Genomic DNA, 16,517 nt, shown 5'->3' with positions numbered 1-16,517 from the left:
TAAGTAAAGGAGGGTATGGAAATACTGACAGAACAGTAACAGAGCAATGGCAATGCTGTAATTAGGAAGCCAGAGTTTGTCAGAAGGATTGTTCACCCAAATGCTAATTAACCCATGAAGTAAGTGAATAAGGAGAATAATTGAAGCATGGGACAATAGTAAATTACAGAGACTATTCACGTGTAAAGACTGATGCATACAGTCGACATCTTTTTTTAGTTTCTTTTTTGTCCTGCTTTTACTTAGAACTCTAGGTGAGAGCAAGCTTTACCTGGACATCTGCGTTCTTGCAGTACCACAGGAACCAAGGGCATGAGAGCTGAGGAGGGAATTTTACTCCTCTTTAACTGTTTTTTGGACAGGATTTTTAAATTCAACTTTTTTTTTTCTTTTTTTAAACAGAGGGGTGTATGGTACGTATTTATGTTAGAGCTGGCCCCTTCACACAACTGAAATTTGTACTAATGACTTTGTGTCTGAGTAGGAATAGCCATATGCATTAGATTTTGTGGGAAGGATGTATGTTATGTGGGGCGAGTGTTTTGTTTCTGTTAGGAGCCTGATTCAAGACACCTTTGCATATCCACTGTTTTCACTCATGGATGCTTTACTTACGTAAGGCCTTAGTGCATGCTATAATCTTTCTCAAGATTCTGAATGAAGCAGGAAAGAACAATTGACTGTGCTGTACATCTCAAAACTTAAAAAGAACTGAAGAAGTTGTGGCAGGCGGAATGCAGAGAAAACCTTTTGAAATGTGTTTTTTTAGATAGTAGTAGTTACTGCCTGGATCTCTTTCTGCCTTAGTTCTTAGCTATAGCTGACGGAAGGTGCCATGTGGTAGCTGTGATGTTACTTGTTTGGGGAAAGCAGCTGTCCTATGTGTTTTTGTGACCTTGTGTTTTCAGTTCCCTGCTTTAACAGTACTACTGTTGCATACATTAAAGGAATTCATTTCATATACTGATGTGTTGTAAGAGATATTAGAAAGCACATGGAACTCTTCATTCTCTTTTAAAGTTGTCACCAGTGCTAGTCAGGGAAGTTGTGGTTTCCCCTTTTCTACCTTCCTACATTGTCAAGCGTTTTTTTAAAAGCCTTTTAAAATATAAATTTATATTTGAGCAATTAAAAATAGGATGGATGGTGTATTGTAAAAAAGAGCAGTGTCCTTAAGCTGTTATTGATAAAATGTATTACTGTTAGTTCCTAGTGGCAACATTACTTTACTCCAATATTTTTATTTATGTTGATTTCTGGAATGAAGTCATTTTTAAATTAGAAATGGAGATGGTTCTCTTTTAATTTCAGATTAGAAATAAAGATTGAAGTGCCTATGGTTTTGTGATTTATTTCACTTAATGACATACTTAATTTTGTAGGAGAGGCAAGGCTTTTTATACAAGGGCTTGTCCACAGTGCAAGCATACAAGTACTGATAGTTTTTTTCCTCATCATTTTACTTTTTTGACTTTCATTATGAGTACAGTGAACAGATGGAAATAGATTTCCCATGAAAGAGCTTTGCAGCTACACAAATTAATCTGTGCAGGCCCTCATTATATCTGTGCACAGTCACTCAGATTTCTTCCCTTGTGTTTTCACACTTACCTTTTTCCTTCACTCTGACAGCTCAGTTTAAAAGATGTGTTTAATAATCTCCATCAGCCTGTCACACAGTCATATGCTTGGTTAAATTGCCCTTTTTGTGTTGATTGGAACAGAAGAGAATACAGCTGAGAGAATACAATTGAATGGTTGCAAGTAAAATTTCTTCACTTTTAGTTTATGTAACTGTAAGTAAAGAGAGAAATTTTAGTCTGTCCATTGACTTACTTTCCAATATGCATTTTTTTTGTAAACATGCTTGCATCTATGTAGACATAAGAGCTGTTTCTCTGATCATAAGTATGTGATTATTTATATGCATATATACTTACCTTTTAATCTTGCTTTTAAGGCATGCGAGATCACGAAACTATGTTTCAGAATCTGACATGTGCAAACTGGAATCCGTACCCGTGGATTTTGGCGACTACCATCCGTTAAAACCCATTACAGTGAGTTTCCTTTTGAGTGGAAAATGAATGCAAATTAAAACTGATTGTGTTCCTCCCTTACTTCTGTTCCTTTAAAATTGAAAGGCTTTGAAACTGGTGGTGGTACTAGCTGCCTTCTGTGTTAGTGGCTTTTTGTTTTAGAGGCATGAAGGTTTATTCTGTTTTTTGTCCTTTACAGAAATTTGCTGGTCCTGTTATGTATCAAAAATGGTCTCCTTCTGACTAATATAGCATCACGACTTGTGGGTTTTCTTGGTTGCATTAAATGCTGAATAATGGATAAGTTTGAAATCAAATTGTTGCATTACAAATAACCTGCATAATTGCTTGATGTAAGATTTGTTTTGGGTTAACTTCCAGTCAGCTGTATGCTTTAAAACATTTATCACTACTTCAGTGTATGAGAGGCTTTTAAAAATGCGGATGTACAAAAAAAAAAGCTTCAAAGAGACGACAGTCATACGCTAATGAATGATAAATGGACAGCAGCTTCTACTTGGGAAGGTCAGCAGGGAGGATAAGATGAAGTCCTTAAAAACGGATTTGATGTTCAAGGTTCGTGTATTGTGAAGGAAAAGGAAAGATCAGACTGGCAGAGGAAATGAAATAGCAAGAAAGAGGTTGAAGGAGAGGGAGGACCTGATAAAATAATGGAGAGGTACTAGAAAGAAATTTAGAATGGATGTTCTTAGGGTTCTGTACACCCAGAATGGAGAAGAAGGAGAGGGGAAAAAAAAAAGTAACAGAACTTCTCCCAGATTCAGAGGGAAGAAGAAGTGCTTCAATTTAAATGCCAATGCTGATTCCAAAGACTTTCTTGTAGACGGGTCTTTGCTTTGTTGCAACAGTTCAGTGTACGTAATCCGTATTTTGATGATTTACTGAAGAAAAGAGGGGGAAGACAAAGACTTTTTGTTAAATGGTTTTGAACTTTTCTTCCAGGTTACTGAATCCAAGACCAAGAAAATGAGTCGGAAAGGAAGTACTTCATCTACCTCCTCTTCTTCTTCGAGTTCTATGATGGATCCATTGAGCAGTGTTTTGGATGGTACCGATCCCTTGTCATTATTTGCAGCAGCTGCAGATCCTGTGATTACTACTGCTACCATGGTAATAACTAAAAATGTAGGACAGTTATCTCAGCTAAATAGAAAGAGCAAAATGACAAAGCCAACCCTGGATAATGTAAATTTGTCTCACTAATTAGAAGTGTAATGTAAATAGAAGATATACTGTGTAAATAGAAGGAAGTATTGCCATTTACCTGTTTTATGTTAATGTATATTTATTTAAATAGGGATTTTTTTTAGTGTGGTAACTCGTGGAACAATCAGTAAGCACTTGAAACATCAATCTTACCTTTATCAGTCTTCTTTTCCAGATTTGTATTTAACATTTGCACTCGTTCTCTCCTCATAGGATAATACACGAAAGAAACGAGATAAAGATGACAGCCCAGCAGTAGGAAGTGACTTTGAACCATGGTCAAGCAAACGTGGTGAAATCCTTGCTAGATACACAACAACTGAGAAGCTCTCTATTGTAAGTGACAGCTTCTCCAATTTTATTTATTTATACTAGACCTATAATGGATTTTGGATGTTGCTGTTTTGTGATTTTGTCCTGAGTAAATATTCTCTGAAATTTCAGTTTTAATGCTGTAGAAGGCTGTACCACAAGCTTCCACTTCTAATTGGTTGTTCAGACCAAAAGTCTGTTGATATTTAGGAGCCATCGCTTTGTCTTTTTGTAACAATAAAAATAACCTGTCTTATGTCCCTTTCTAAATTATTAGAGGCTTCATTAGCAATGTTATTACTCTGTGCATTCTTGGAGTGCTAGCGAGAACATGTTTTCTAAAAGTCTGCATTTTCTGTTTCTTCACAGAATCTGTACATGGGATCCGAAAAAGGTAAACAGTTTCTTTATATCCAACAGTAAGAGTTGTTGCTTGAAGTAGGATACAAGTGACAGATTAGTAACCAGGAGTAGTTGAAATATGGTTTCCACACATGCACACCCACACACCCTTCAATATATGCTTGGATCTACGCTTTTTTATGAATAAGTCATCTGGATTTTTACTTAAAACGATTACTGAAAATAAACCAACAAACCACCTTGTCTTGAGTTCCTGTAGGCTAATGAATTCATGATTATGTGTTGAGGAAGGAAATGGAATTCACTGCCTTTCACTGTAGCTTAAAACTTTTTTCCATTTAAAGTGAGTATTGATGATGTTTTGAGGATCACGTTTATCAACTCTTCTGCTTGCTGGAGTGAAGTTGAAATCATTTCACTTGTATGCTGAGTGTTTGAAAAATAACCAGATCTTAAATTTTTCATAATTTTTTCCAGTGAAGCAATTCTGAGCTCTGTAGTCATAGCTGATTGCGTAGTAAATCAGATTTTTTATGTATGAGTAAACATGCAGCATTTAAGCTTCTGAATAAAATGAAATACTTTTTTGGAATGAGAATGGTCAAGAGCTGGAGTAAGAGGTCTGGAGAGGGTATAAAGTCTGTCCTTATATATCATTAAATTGATTGGATAGCCTGTTATAACTTCGAAGTTGGACCTGCTTTGAGGAGTGTAGTTGGCCAAAGACCTCTGGAGAGCTTTTCTGACCTAAATTATCCTATGTTTCTATCCAGTCGTTCTATCCGTACCAACAAAACTTGCAAGAAAATCTCAAGCTGTATTTGTATGCAGTTTTGATTACTTGTCTTTCCATGTTCAAAGCAAATGAAAGTAGGATTAAAATGTTTTTTGTTTTTTTTTTAAAAAAAAAAAAAAAAAAAGCAGATGTAGGTAGGATTAAATGTTTGTCTTCAAGGAATAGCTACCAAATGAATTAAACTGCCTGGCTTCTGTCATGTAAGCTGACTAGTTGTGTGAGTTTGTCAAGCTCCTTCAGGTTTGTTTCCCTTTTGAAGTCCAAGTCTAAAACATAAAACCCTTTACAGGAAAAGGTACAACTACTGGCTCAGCAGTTTCTGAAAAAGTGAGAACTAGGTTAGAAGAGCTGGATGATCTGGAAGAGGTAAGAAAGGTTTTGGTCCATTTACATTGCTGTTTGAAAAGTGAAATAAGCTGGTGAAATAAAAATCTTCTGTGAAACTTTTTAAGCAGGTCCTGAATCTGCATGTGCTTTTGCATTATTTAGATAAATCTATTCTCCACTGTAACTTCAGTCTTTATAGAATTTAGGCCAAATCACTATATCTTATATCACTAGAATTTGTGATCCAAAAATTCACCTGATCTACCAATGCTGATTAACATTTGTACTGTTTATGGTCTGCAGCTGCTATAAAACTTCATGGAGCCTAACATTCTGAACATTGGATAATTTTGTCTGTTTCTAGGTTGTGGAAACTGCATGTTTTCTACCTGAACATAATTGTGTTGTGTTTATGTGTTTAGTTGAAACACTGAGTTTTCAAATTATTCTCAAACAGCAGTATTTTTCTGAATCAGGATGAAGTGTTCTGTAACTTACTTTCCTAAAACCTGAATCTGTAGGTTACTGATACAATTGCTTTGGATAATGTTGTTTTGAAACTTCTTAACTAACTTCAGCTTGCCTTTTGCCTGAGCAGGCACAGTTATAATAGTTATGTATCACAAATAAAGGATTGGATTCTTTGAGTAGAAAAATACAGTATCCCTTACTGTAGGGTAAGGTGTAGCCTTGTGTGAAACTGTAACTGCATTTGCATTTTCTCTCTTCATCTGTGATTGTTTCTACTTTTGGTTGTTTTCAGATATTTAGATATTATGAAATCTGTTTTGTAATACAGCTTGATAATAAATTTATCAGAATTTGTCCTAAAGGTATTTTTTTTTAATGTCACTGGTACATTTACTGAAGACCATTACAAAGTTAAGAAGGGCAAGCGAGGGAATTCTCTAATAAGTTGGTTTTTTTCGCATTGATTTGACTCTATAATAATGGATCTCCAATTTCCTCTTCTTCCCTCTCCCCCTCCTTTCCTCTCTTATTAATTAGACTTGTGTTTTCTTGCAAGGGGTCACAAAAAGAGCTGTTGAACTTGACTCAGCAGGATTACATGAACCGAATTGAAGAACTCAACCAGTCTTTAAAGGATGCTTGGTCTTCTGATCAGAAAGTAAAAGCTCTGAAAATAGTCATTCAGGTCAGTGTTACATTTTTGTAGTAATTGCAGCTTGCTACCTGCCTGCTCATTATTAGCTCTTAGTGCTCTGTGGACGTAATTGTTAAGGACATAAAGTGGCAGTTCTGAGGTTTTTGATTAGGGTATGTGGGGTGGAACTTCCATTAAAAAGAGTGGCCAAAAGACAGATGTGTAATTTTTACCTGATTAAAGAGAATTATAATAAATAACATGTCATTGATACCAACTTCTCTAGGACTTGGAATTTCCTTTCCTTTTCTTTTCTTCCCTACCTTAGTATGATAATGTCTTTTTGAACCGTCAGTGTTCCCCATTCAGATCTGATATAGGACCCTAGCAAAGTGCAGAAAACTCCTTGTTTGTTTGTTTGTTTGTTTAATCTTTTCCACAGCCTTCCTCTTTCTCTGTCTCATCTGAGGTGATGGGCTGTGAGGGAGCACAGGGAGGAATGGGACAATTAAATGTTCTCTTGTTTGGCTTGGCCTTTAAAAGATGCCACAGGCAGAGTGCATCAGAGGACAGAGGAGATAATGACATCCTTAAAAGCTGTAAAACTGATGTAATGCTAATAGTCATCAAGAGGGGTTATATAAAGTCGGGATTTTTATTTTTTTTTTCATGCTGGATACTCTTGTGAAAACTGTTAGCAGCAACTTCATCTTAAATTGTGGTAAAGACAATAAAAGAAATGAAATGTAAATAAAGGGAAGTCAGAAAATGATACGTAACCTAAAGTGTCTAATGTTCTACTGTAATATGGTGAAATCAGCAAATTATTCTGAAAAAGAAATCATGTCATTTGTGAAGTGTGTGAATACTTTAAAGAAAGATAATACAATATTAGGAGTCTTTGGAGGGGGAAGAAAGGGACACAGAGGCACTGTATTTACAGTGCACTAATACGTATATATACAGTGTCTCACATGCACTGATAATCTGCACATTCATACTTTTTAATATTATTTTACAAATGGTGTCACTAATGTTTTTGAAATAACATCGTTTCTAAGATGGGGTTCAGTACTTCATTTTAGGAAAGTGGTATCAAAATTGCATGTGCTTCTCTATATGTATTGTTCACTTTGTGTTTGAATTTTGTACTGCAGATGCTCATCATTAATTGAAAGACTGGTAAGAATGAAAGAGGTGCTTGGGTAATTAGCATGAACACAAAAATCCTTCATAAAGGAGTCTCCCAAATAACTAATAGTTAATCCTATACTTATAAAGCAGGATAGGATAGAAACCTGACTGAACTTTTCTTGTTGGTGGTTCTTCTTAGTAAATAGCATAATTTAAAAAATCTTGTATCCTCGTAGAAAGCTCAGTAGTTTCCTTGACGTCAGGCTGTGATTATACATGAAGTCTATCACTATTAGTGTCACATACTCATCAGTCTGCAATAGGAGGAGTAAGTTTGGCTTTTTTATATTTTGATTATTTTCAGAAATGTATACTGAGCTGGAAAAAGTAATTTAATTTGCATGCCAGAACTATCTTGATTTCAGAACTAATCATTGAATTACGTGAGTTATTTGGCTATGGGGACAGAACCTTCATTCTCTCTGTGAGAGTTTTAAAGATCTTGAGTGCAGAAGGAGTTCTGGTTATTGAGACAGGATCTGAATTTATAGCACAGTAGCTCCATGTGAATTCCTAAGTGCCTTTATACAAGATGCTTTACTTGTCAAGACAGAATAAGCTAAGCTACTTACTCAGAGTAAGCTGAAATAAGTTGATTATGTGTGTGAGCTCTAAGAGCAGTGGTACGTGTTCGTGGGATGTGGAGGCACTAACCAGTGACCGAATTGCCTTTCTGTGGGGGTGCCTCACTGACCACGCAGCAGGGACGATTTTCTTTGGGTGCAAGATGTGAATGCACTCACCTGTCTTTCTGGTGCGCTCCTGAGTTCCTCCCTGATAATAAAGCAAAGAGACTAAGGGTGCCTGTCATTGAAATAAGCTCAAATGTTATCATTTACTTGTTTTAACAAAGCAGTTGTGGGATATCAGATTGCTTCCTGGATTTTTGGAATGCAGTGAAAACTTGCACTTTATTTATTTATCCCATTGAAGCAGGGGCAGAGATGGCAGAGAATGCTGTACTTGGCAGTCTTAACTAGAGACCAGAGAAGACACGTTGGGCTCACGCAGGGATGAGATGGAGCGCTCTCCCCTCAGTCATTTGCTTCTGCAGGCAGAAGCTGATTCTTGTGAATAAACTTCTGCCAAAGTTTGCGACTGCAGTTTAGTCTGCAGCTTTTGCATAACCTTAGAAAACAAGGTATAGCTTGATTAAATATCTTATAAATATCTAAATTCCTCACTGTGTGTTTTAAGTTCCTATGGTAAATTGACTTGTTCCTACCAGGACTTGCATACAGCGGTGTTAGAACTAAGTTGACTGGTACATTTCAGATGTGACTCTGCACCAGCCGTCGTTGTAGGCCAAGTGCCTCAGTCACGTTGTGTGCCCGGGTGTGGTGATTGATCAGATTCCTCCCTAGAGCTGACTATGGACCAAGTGGCTTGTTTCCAAAATGTTAGAAATCGTTATGGGAACTGTAAAGATGTGTTTAAAAGCTCATTAGCTAAACTTTTAAAATATTTTCTTAGTTTACTCTGTATCAAATTTTGTCTTTCGTATGGATGCTTAGGGCAAGGATAGGAAACTGAATAATACCCTTTAAAAAGTTGTTTTAGAAAAGTGCCTTTTTATGCTGCTTCTGGAAGAGAATTTGTCTTGTCTGAATGAATGCACAGGTCTGCAGGGTCAGCTGAAATTCTGCAGTATGGATTACCTTGTGTAAAGGAAAAGCAGATCTGTGGCACTCTGCTGGAAATGAAGAATAACCTGAAAAATACAGAGTAGCATGATTCATTATGTTAGAGATTCTTGCGCTTTTTGCTGGATAGTTCTTCATGCTGGTTCTTTCCATCTGTAGATATTAATTTGGTCCAGTCTGTCAGGAGTGAAAACGCAAACTTGAATTGCCCTCTAAAACTGTTTTTTTTTTTTTCCCTTGTAGTGTTCTAAGCTTCTTTCAGATACAACTGTAATCCAGTTTTATCCAAGTAAATTTGTTTTAATTACAGATATCCTTGATACTTTTGGTAAGTATCTAATTTACAAGACTTACTACACAGTTGTTAATAATATGAAATAATGTTTTCATTATTCTAGAAAACATTGAATAAAAAAATACAAAATACCTTTGATTTCCCAGTGATTTGCTATGCTTGTGTGTTTTTGTTTTGTTTTTGATGTAGTGAAAGTGCTGAAATAGCTCTGCTTTAATAGTGAATGTTTTCCAACATAAGTGCTTGGAAACCAGTGATATGAATGTGTTATACAATCGTTCAGAAATTCTTATTAGTGAAACCTTTAAAATCAAAATACTTCTTGTAGCAGTTCTGTGTTTTATGTCTTAGCGAACATGTAGAACAAAACTGTAGGAAAAAACATGATCTCTGAATTTCAATGTCTAAAATGCTATAGTTGTTATGAAAATACTTTTGGCAGCCTCTTGACTCTTAATGTTTCATTCTGTATTTGTCTGAAAGTCTGAAAGTTTTCTTTAGCTGAGTGAGGACTATGAAGTGATCAAAATGTAGTTACCAAATTATTTAATCTATTTTTATTATTTTTCAATGATCTTTTAGGTGAAATTGTCATTCAACTCTATCTGACTTCCTTGTTTTTCTACTGTGTTACAGGAAATAATTTATGATGGCATTCAAAGTTGAAGGGTATTGATGTTTAGCAGGATATGCTGTGACATAGAACCAATTGTTTTTTCAGGTCTTGCTTCCTCTTTGTTCTTTCCTAATTTCAGCAAAGTTGCTGAAGATAACATAATATCCAAACCCTGCAAAGACAGGACACCAGCTGTCCTTCCCTGGCCTGGGAGAAACCTGACCTGTGTGCTGCTCTGCACTTTATGGAGCCAGATACGGTTTTTTGTGTGTGTGCAAAGTGCTGAACTCAGGCCATTAAGATTTCAGCTTCACTAGAGGGCAGCATGATGTTAGCATTCTAAAAAGTTTTTTTCCAGATGATTTCAATGCATGTTGGAGAAAGAATCAACATTCAGTGTTTTTGCTGTTTAAAAATGGCTTGTATTGTTTTCTTCTTTCTTGAAACAGGTAAACTAGTGTATGAAAGAATTCTGTCAATGTGCATGGACAATCGTGTCTCTTTGTCAGGTATCTTTATTTCTAATGTGCTGCTGGAATAAATCATGTCTGAATTGATTTGAGGACAGTTAACTGGAACCCATGCCTGTATCTCCCGTGAAAAAAAGTTCTGCTTTGAATGCAATAATTTTTAGTTTAAAAAAGTATGATATCCGTTTCTTACAGCTTCCACCATTCAGAATGATTATGCAAGTTTACATTTTAACTGTGAAGAACATACCTAAAGCATAATAAAATGTGCGTGTTTTTAGTGTTGCTAAACATAAACTGGGTCTTCCTGAGACTTGAGTTCACAAATAATGATCGATAAGTAAACAGAGTTAAATATGAATGGCCAGATTAGATGAGGAAGACCTCTTTTTGTTAGCATATGCTCTCTTCTGGAAGTACTGTTTTTTAATAGCTTAAAGTTAATGATAAAATAAAGCTGAGGCTCTTGGTTCTCAGTAAATAGATGTTTTTGTTGTTACGCTGGAAACTATTGATAATTTTGCTTTAATTAAGAATTTTGGAAGAGGAAGCAGGCGTTCACTCGCTTTACTAAGCGAGTGTGATCTTTTGAGCTTGGGCCCTTTTCATGTTTTCAGTTGAAATTCCAAAACAATGTACAAGTGTAATTTGACAATTACAGTACAAGTAGTACAAGGAGGAACCTCTTTAGGAAGTCTCCTAAACATTCTATTGAAATATGGGCATGCCCTTGTATACGAAGTGTATTAAGTGCCTCATCCTGAAACACAAAACTTTTTTATTCTGTACTTGGCACTGCAGCAGTAACATTAGGTTGCAGTTAAATCCATAGGATTTGAGCCAGAGCCTGAAAGCAACCAATATTGAAGTTTGAAATAAACTTGCAGTAAATCCTTCAATTTAGCTGTTGTAGATCTGACAAACATTAATGAGGGACAGACAGTTCCTGTACCACAACCTAATTACTGAGCACAGTTCTGGAGAGTTGAGCTCGTGCTGCAGCTGTATTGCTGCCCAGGGCATTGCTGGTGGGAGCTTCTGGAGCAGCTGTGGCAGTGAGAGGGAGAAAGAAGATCTCTGCTGTGCTTGCTGTGCACAGCTGTGTGAACCCTAGGGGATTTCAGGCTCAACCTCCACATTGGTCAAGAACTCCTTTGGTCCTAGCTGAGGAGGAGTGACTTCCTATGCTCAGTCTGCATCTATAACGCAGCTTCTCTAGTCTTGGAAGTGGGACGCTTCTGTGTGGAACAGGGCGTTCTTACCTTCTGAGAGCAGGGATGGGAGACGACTGCTTTCTAAATCTGCTTCAAAAGGAGTTTATAAGCAGATATTCACAGCAGAAGCTGCTTGTGTAGCTTTAGCACTGAGAGAAGAGGGACTCAGCCTTCCCAGCCATCCTGCTTCAGACTCGGGTGGGTTACCAGAAGCCTGTTTTGCCTTCTGTTTCAGGCATCCTAGAGAAAGAGGAGGCAGTTTGCCATGCAACTGCATGCCCACCTGACCAGAGTGCTGTCCCCATAACCCATCTGTTCCTCCCCAGGATGGCAGCTTTTTCCTGCTGGCAGCTGATGTAATTAGTCCTGGAGCTCATGAGGAGACTGCACTGCAGTGCTAGGTGCTTAGTGAAAAAAGCAAGTGTTCTCTCCGTGCTTAATATCGCCCGCTCCTTCCAATATGGTTTTAAGTAATATTCTTTTAAAATACATTAGACTTCTCAAGTAAATAATTAGAGTGCTTAAACCTCATCTGACCGTCTGTATATGTAATGCATTTGGTATAGATTACCTATCCATTATTTTATAATTTCTGCTTTTATGGGGAGGCAGGGGTTAGATTTTTCAGGCAGCAGATCCAGGATTAGCTTTGGGTGCTTGACTTCAGCTTCTGATATGTTACTTAATGCAAGTTGTATTTTCTAGCTGCCCATATACTGAGTTCTTACTGCTGCGAGAGAGAGCTGAATCAAGCATATTACTTAATTTATTATGGTGTGCCTCATTTCTTGCTGAAAGGAAAGAGAATACAATTTTAAATCTAGACTGAAAAGCAACTTGTTTCCGGAAAGAATGTACCTATTTCTGTTTCTTTTTTTTTCCCAGATAATTTTTCTCCAGAGAACGTTAACGATACTGCCAAAGAAACATGCTTAAACTGGTTTTTCAAAATTGCTTCCATCAGAGAGCTCATTCCCAGATTGTATCCTTGTCGATGAGACAGGTTTTTCATAGACCTTTCCAAAAGTGAACGTGTTTACTGCAGTAAAACACACAGTAATCTGTTGTTTATACTAACTTGGTTTTGTTTGTTTGGGGCTGCATGTTTTCCATTTAACTTTGAATCATGTTTAATAGTAAACTGAATGCTGAGTTATTGGCTCTGAACAGCACGGCGGTGGTAGAGTGGATGTGTGAAAGCTGGGAATAAATGAAAAACTTCTACACAAATTGTAAAGAATAAGTGTGGTGAGGTTAATTACAGGAAGTCTTGAAGGAGTTTGTTCAATATGTCTTCAGTTTATAATTTTGGTGTTGTGTTTTTAAATGGCATATTCATCAACTTTGTTCCTTAACTTGGCTTCATTTTAGTTATGTGGAAGCAGCCATACTGAAGTGCAATAAGTTCCTATCCAAAATGTAAGAGTAAATGTTAATTGTGGGAAGGAAGTGAATGGGCAGACGTATAAGCTAATTTAGGGAGTTAAGCATACAAGTTCCATTATTAATAGTGGGTAAGGTGTTAATAGGTCTGAGAAGAAGCAGTTGAGTTAAGTTTGTGGTGATAATACCATGGAGTAAATTCACAGTGGACTGGGGTACAAATTGGAATGCAGCGGTGTTTGCAGGTTTGGGATATGTGTATAATTGTGACATCCAAGAGTTTGCAAATTAGAAACCAGTGGCTTCAGATGGTGGAGAGGAAAGCAAGGTTGTTGAGATAAGTGAGGCAAAAAGAAGGAAGAGAAAACTGAAGGGAAAAATATTGATGTATCATATTAGTAGAGGCAGAGTTGGAAGAACAATTTAGGAGCAATGAGCCATTGTCTGTTGAAAGTCTTGGTATAAGCTTCATATGTTGCCAAACAGTGTCAACTGCTGAGCTGAAAATGTTCCTTTGCATGTAATTGTCCTTTTTAGTTAAATTTTGAAATGAGTGTTGTAAGCCAAATTGCTACTACAGTGACAACTTCATTATCACTGAAAGGCAGTTCTTGTACTGGAATTGATGGGCCTCATCTCCAGGTACTAGTACAGCTCTGTCAAAAAGAACCTGTGGGAAAATGGGACATACAAGGAGTTCTGCCAGTCCTTTAAACGGTTGCTTTTTTCACATTGAATTACAGCCCTTCCAGTGCTCTGCTGTTTCTCCGAACTAGAGGAGGCATTTCTCACTTGCACTTCTTGCAATCCAAGCATACAACCTGGCTATCTGGGCAGCTCCTAATGGCAAATAGTGTAGTTCAAATATAGGATATCTGTTAGCATTCATGTTAAATTTTACTTTTGAAATAAAATTTTGTGCTAATATGCTTCACCTTTGCTAGGTGTTCCTATAACTCATGCTCAATTGTCAGTCTACTGGGCAGCTACTCAGGTTATCTGTCTGTGGTATAGTTCAGTTACCAGATGTTAAATCTCGTTTTCATTTCTGAAAAATCTTAACAGGGGGATTTCCGAGTGTCTCCCACGATTAACGTCTATGATTAGAGGAATTGGAGATCCACTGGTTGCAGTCTATGCGAGAGCATACCTTTGCAGGGTAGGCTACCATTTAGCACTTCAGATCTGTATCAAAGACTTACTACAGCTAGCTCTGCTGCTATGGGGGAAAAAAGAAGTAACTACCATTTTTATCTGAAGTAGTCAGAAGCCTGTCTCTTCCTTCAGACAAACCAAAAAAAGATATATTCTCTTTGTTTTAATAATGGGGGATCTTTCTTTAAGTTTTTATAATATGTAAAAACTAATTTTATGTGCTGCTTATGCCAGCTTTTTATCTTCAGGTAGGGCAAAAGCCAAGACATACTTACCCAAGAAGAGATCCTAAAATGATTCAAAAAGGCATCAGTAGTGGAAAAGTATTTGTGAAATACATTTTTGAAGTAGTGGCGATGATCTTGACTATAACTGGAAAATATAAGGGCTGTTAATTGGCAATACTTGCACAAATTCAGCTGCCATTATAAATTGCAACAAGTCTGTCCTGTGTTGATATATTTGGTATGTCTGAATAAACTGTCCGGTGTGCTTTTGGTATACTCTTCAGGGGTGTGCATATGAATTCCTGCATCGGCAAGCAACTGCTAGCCTCTGCTTTATTCTGAGAGATGAGCTGCTTAATTCGTTTGATTCCTGAAATACAGTAATGCCTGTATTTTTTTCTCATAACCTAATCATTCCTGCTACATAGTGCAAAGTTCCCAGAAGTTTTTATGAAACAGTTTATAAGCATAGTCTAGCTTTTACTACTCCTGATACAGGTAAAAGAGATGCATAGAAGAGTTAGGGCTACATAATTGCACTTACTGTTAATAGATTATTAGTGAGGAAGAGCTTAGCATGCTCCTTTTTGTTCATAAAGATGAGTATACAAAATAAATAGTGAAAACTTTCTTGAAATAAAATATCAGTTGTTCAAATCCTGACTTTTCCTTAAAATAAGAAAACTTAATAGGAAGTTTTTCAATTGAAAGGCTTTTAATCTTTTGTGTTCCAGGTACACACACTATATTAATACTTCCCAGTGAAGATGGGGATTTTCACTGATTTTCTCCAGTGAAAATAGATTTTCAAAAATATAAATCCTTAAATAGGAAAACTGTAGTACAGATGTAAGTGATGTCTAAAGCCACAGCATTTTACAACGTGGGAATAAACGTTTGCGTGAAACCAGAGAACCAGTTCTGTATGCAGTGAGGTGACATATTTCTCTTTAGCCCCATAATTTGAAAGGAAACGATACGTAAAGAGAAGTGATAGATGACTGGCTTGGATTTGTGCCAGTAACCTGGGCTTTGTGATGAAGTGAGCTGGAATTGCAAATGTTCAGGGATCCCAAAAACTCAGACATCTGAGTCTGATTGAAGAGAGGATCCTTAATCTGTTGAGATTTATTTATTTATTTATTTTATTTATTTTATTTATTTAAGGCTGAACAGTTATTAACTTCTTGTATTATGCTGTGTTTTCATTTTTTGCCATTTTCCGTGTTCTTGAAAAGAGTTCTGTATGGATTTGTTCCCTTTGCAGTTCCAGCTTTACTATGTAGGCCTTGTATTTGTGTATATCAATAACCTTTATTATTTATCAGTACTATTTCTTTATCTGTGCTAATATTTTCATTTGAGATCTTTGATTCTGTGGAAAGAATGAAGCAATACAATGAATACAGGCTGTTGTAATGCAAGTACTAGTATTTCCTCACTGCTTGTAGACACATGGAGTTGATGTTGTGAGAACTGTGTTTAAATTCAGCTGTAATTACCTCAGAGTAGTTGCCAGTGGACTCGATTATAATAGCAAGCATGGAGATAATCAAAAGCATGTGATTCAATATTGTTTGTTTTTTTAATGGATGTGACTTGGTATATTCCTCTGGAAAATATATTTTGTCTTACAATTGGAGGAGGAGCACGGGTGATAGATGCAAATAAAATCTTCCTCTTTTAATACAGGTTGGGATGGAAGTGGCACCTCAGCTCAAAGAAAGCCTTAACAAAAATTTCTTTGACTTTCTTCTAACGTTTAAACAAGTAAGCAATTGTTTTTTATTTTCTGAATCACATAAATATACTTCTTAACCAAACTACCATATAAAGACTTTTCAAAAAAAATTCAAGTTCTTAAATTTAGATTTAGGGATATTCGTGTACCCAGTTGTAGCACAGGAAGCATTACATTCATGCTGGTTAAGTTTCAGTTGCTCTATTTGTTTCTGTGCTTTAATAATGTATGCTGTGAGCTTGGTATTTTGCCCAGCTAGCAAGGAATGCCTCAGATTGTCTATGCATCTTTATCATAGAATCAAAGAATCATTTAGGTTGGAAAAGGCCTTCAAGATCATCAAGTCCAACCATCAACGTGAGCTACCAAGTCCCATCACTAAGCCATGTCTCATAGTGCCACATCCACAC

General features: G+C 36.6%; 1 protein-coding gene across 1 annotated transcript in view; it reads left to right on the top strand.

Moving 5' to 3' along the window:
- VPS35L (VPS35 endosomal protein sorting factor like) overlaps positions 1–16,517 on the top strand; it is a 56,901-nt gene that overhangs the window by 1,961 nt on the left and 38,423 nt on the right. The window contains exons 2-13 of the mRNA XM_035548907.2: positions 1,961–2,060; positions 3,003–3,170; positions 3,480–3,602; positions 3,948–3,972; positions 5,027–5,103; positions 6,092–6,220; positions 9,250–9,334; positions 10,367–10,426; positions 12,487–12,583; positions 12,973–13,020; positions 14,050–14,143; positions 16,059–16,136. Of these exons, the coding sequence (XP_035404800.1) occupies positions 1,961–2,060; positions 3,003–3,170; positions 3,480–3,602; positions 3,948–3,972; positions 5,027–5,103; positions 6,092–6,220; positions 9,250–9,334; positions 10,367–10,426; positions 12,487–12,583; positions 12,973–13,020; positions 14,050–14,143; positions 16,059–16,136 (1,084 nt within the window). The remainder of the gene's footprint in view (positions 1–1,960; positions 2,061–3,002; positions 3,171–3,479; positions 3,603–3,947; positions 3,973–5,026; positions 5,104–6,091; positions 6,221–9,249; positions 9,335–10,366; positions 10,427–12,486; positions 12,584–12,972; positions 13,021–14,049; positions 14,144–16,058; positions 16,137–16,517) is intronic.

This window comes from Cygnus atratus, chromosome 15 (genome assembly GCF_013377495.2).
Source record: "Cygnus atratus isolate AKBS03 ecotype Queensland, Australia chromosome 15, CAtr_DNAZoo_HiC_assembly, whole genome shotgun sequence".
Lineage (NCBI taxonomy): Eukaryota > Metazoa > Chordata > Aves > Anseriformes > Anatidae > Cygnus > Cygnus atratus.
The sequence above is the reverse complement of the archived record's forward strand: the minus strand, read 5'-3'. Positions and strand labels throughout refer to the sequence as shown.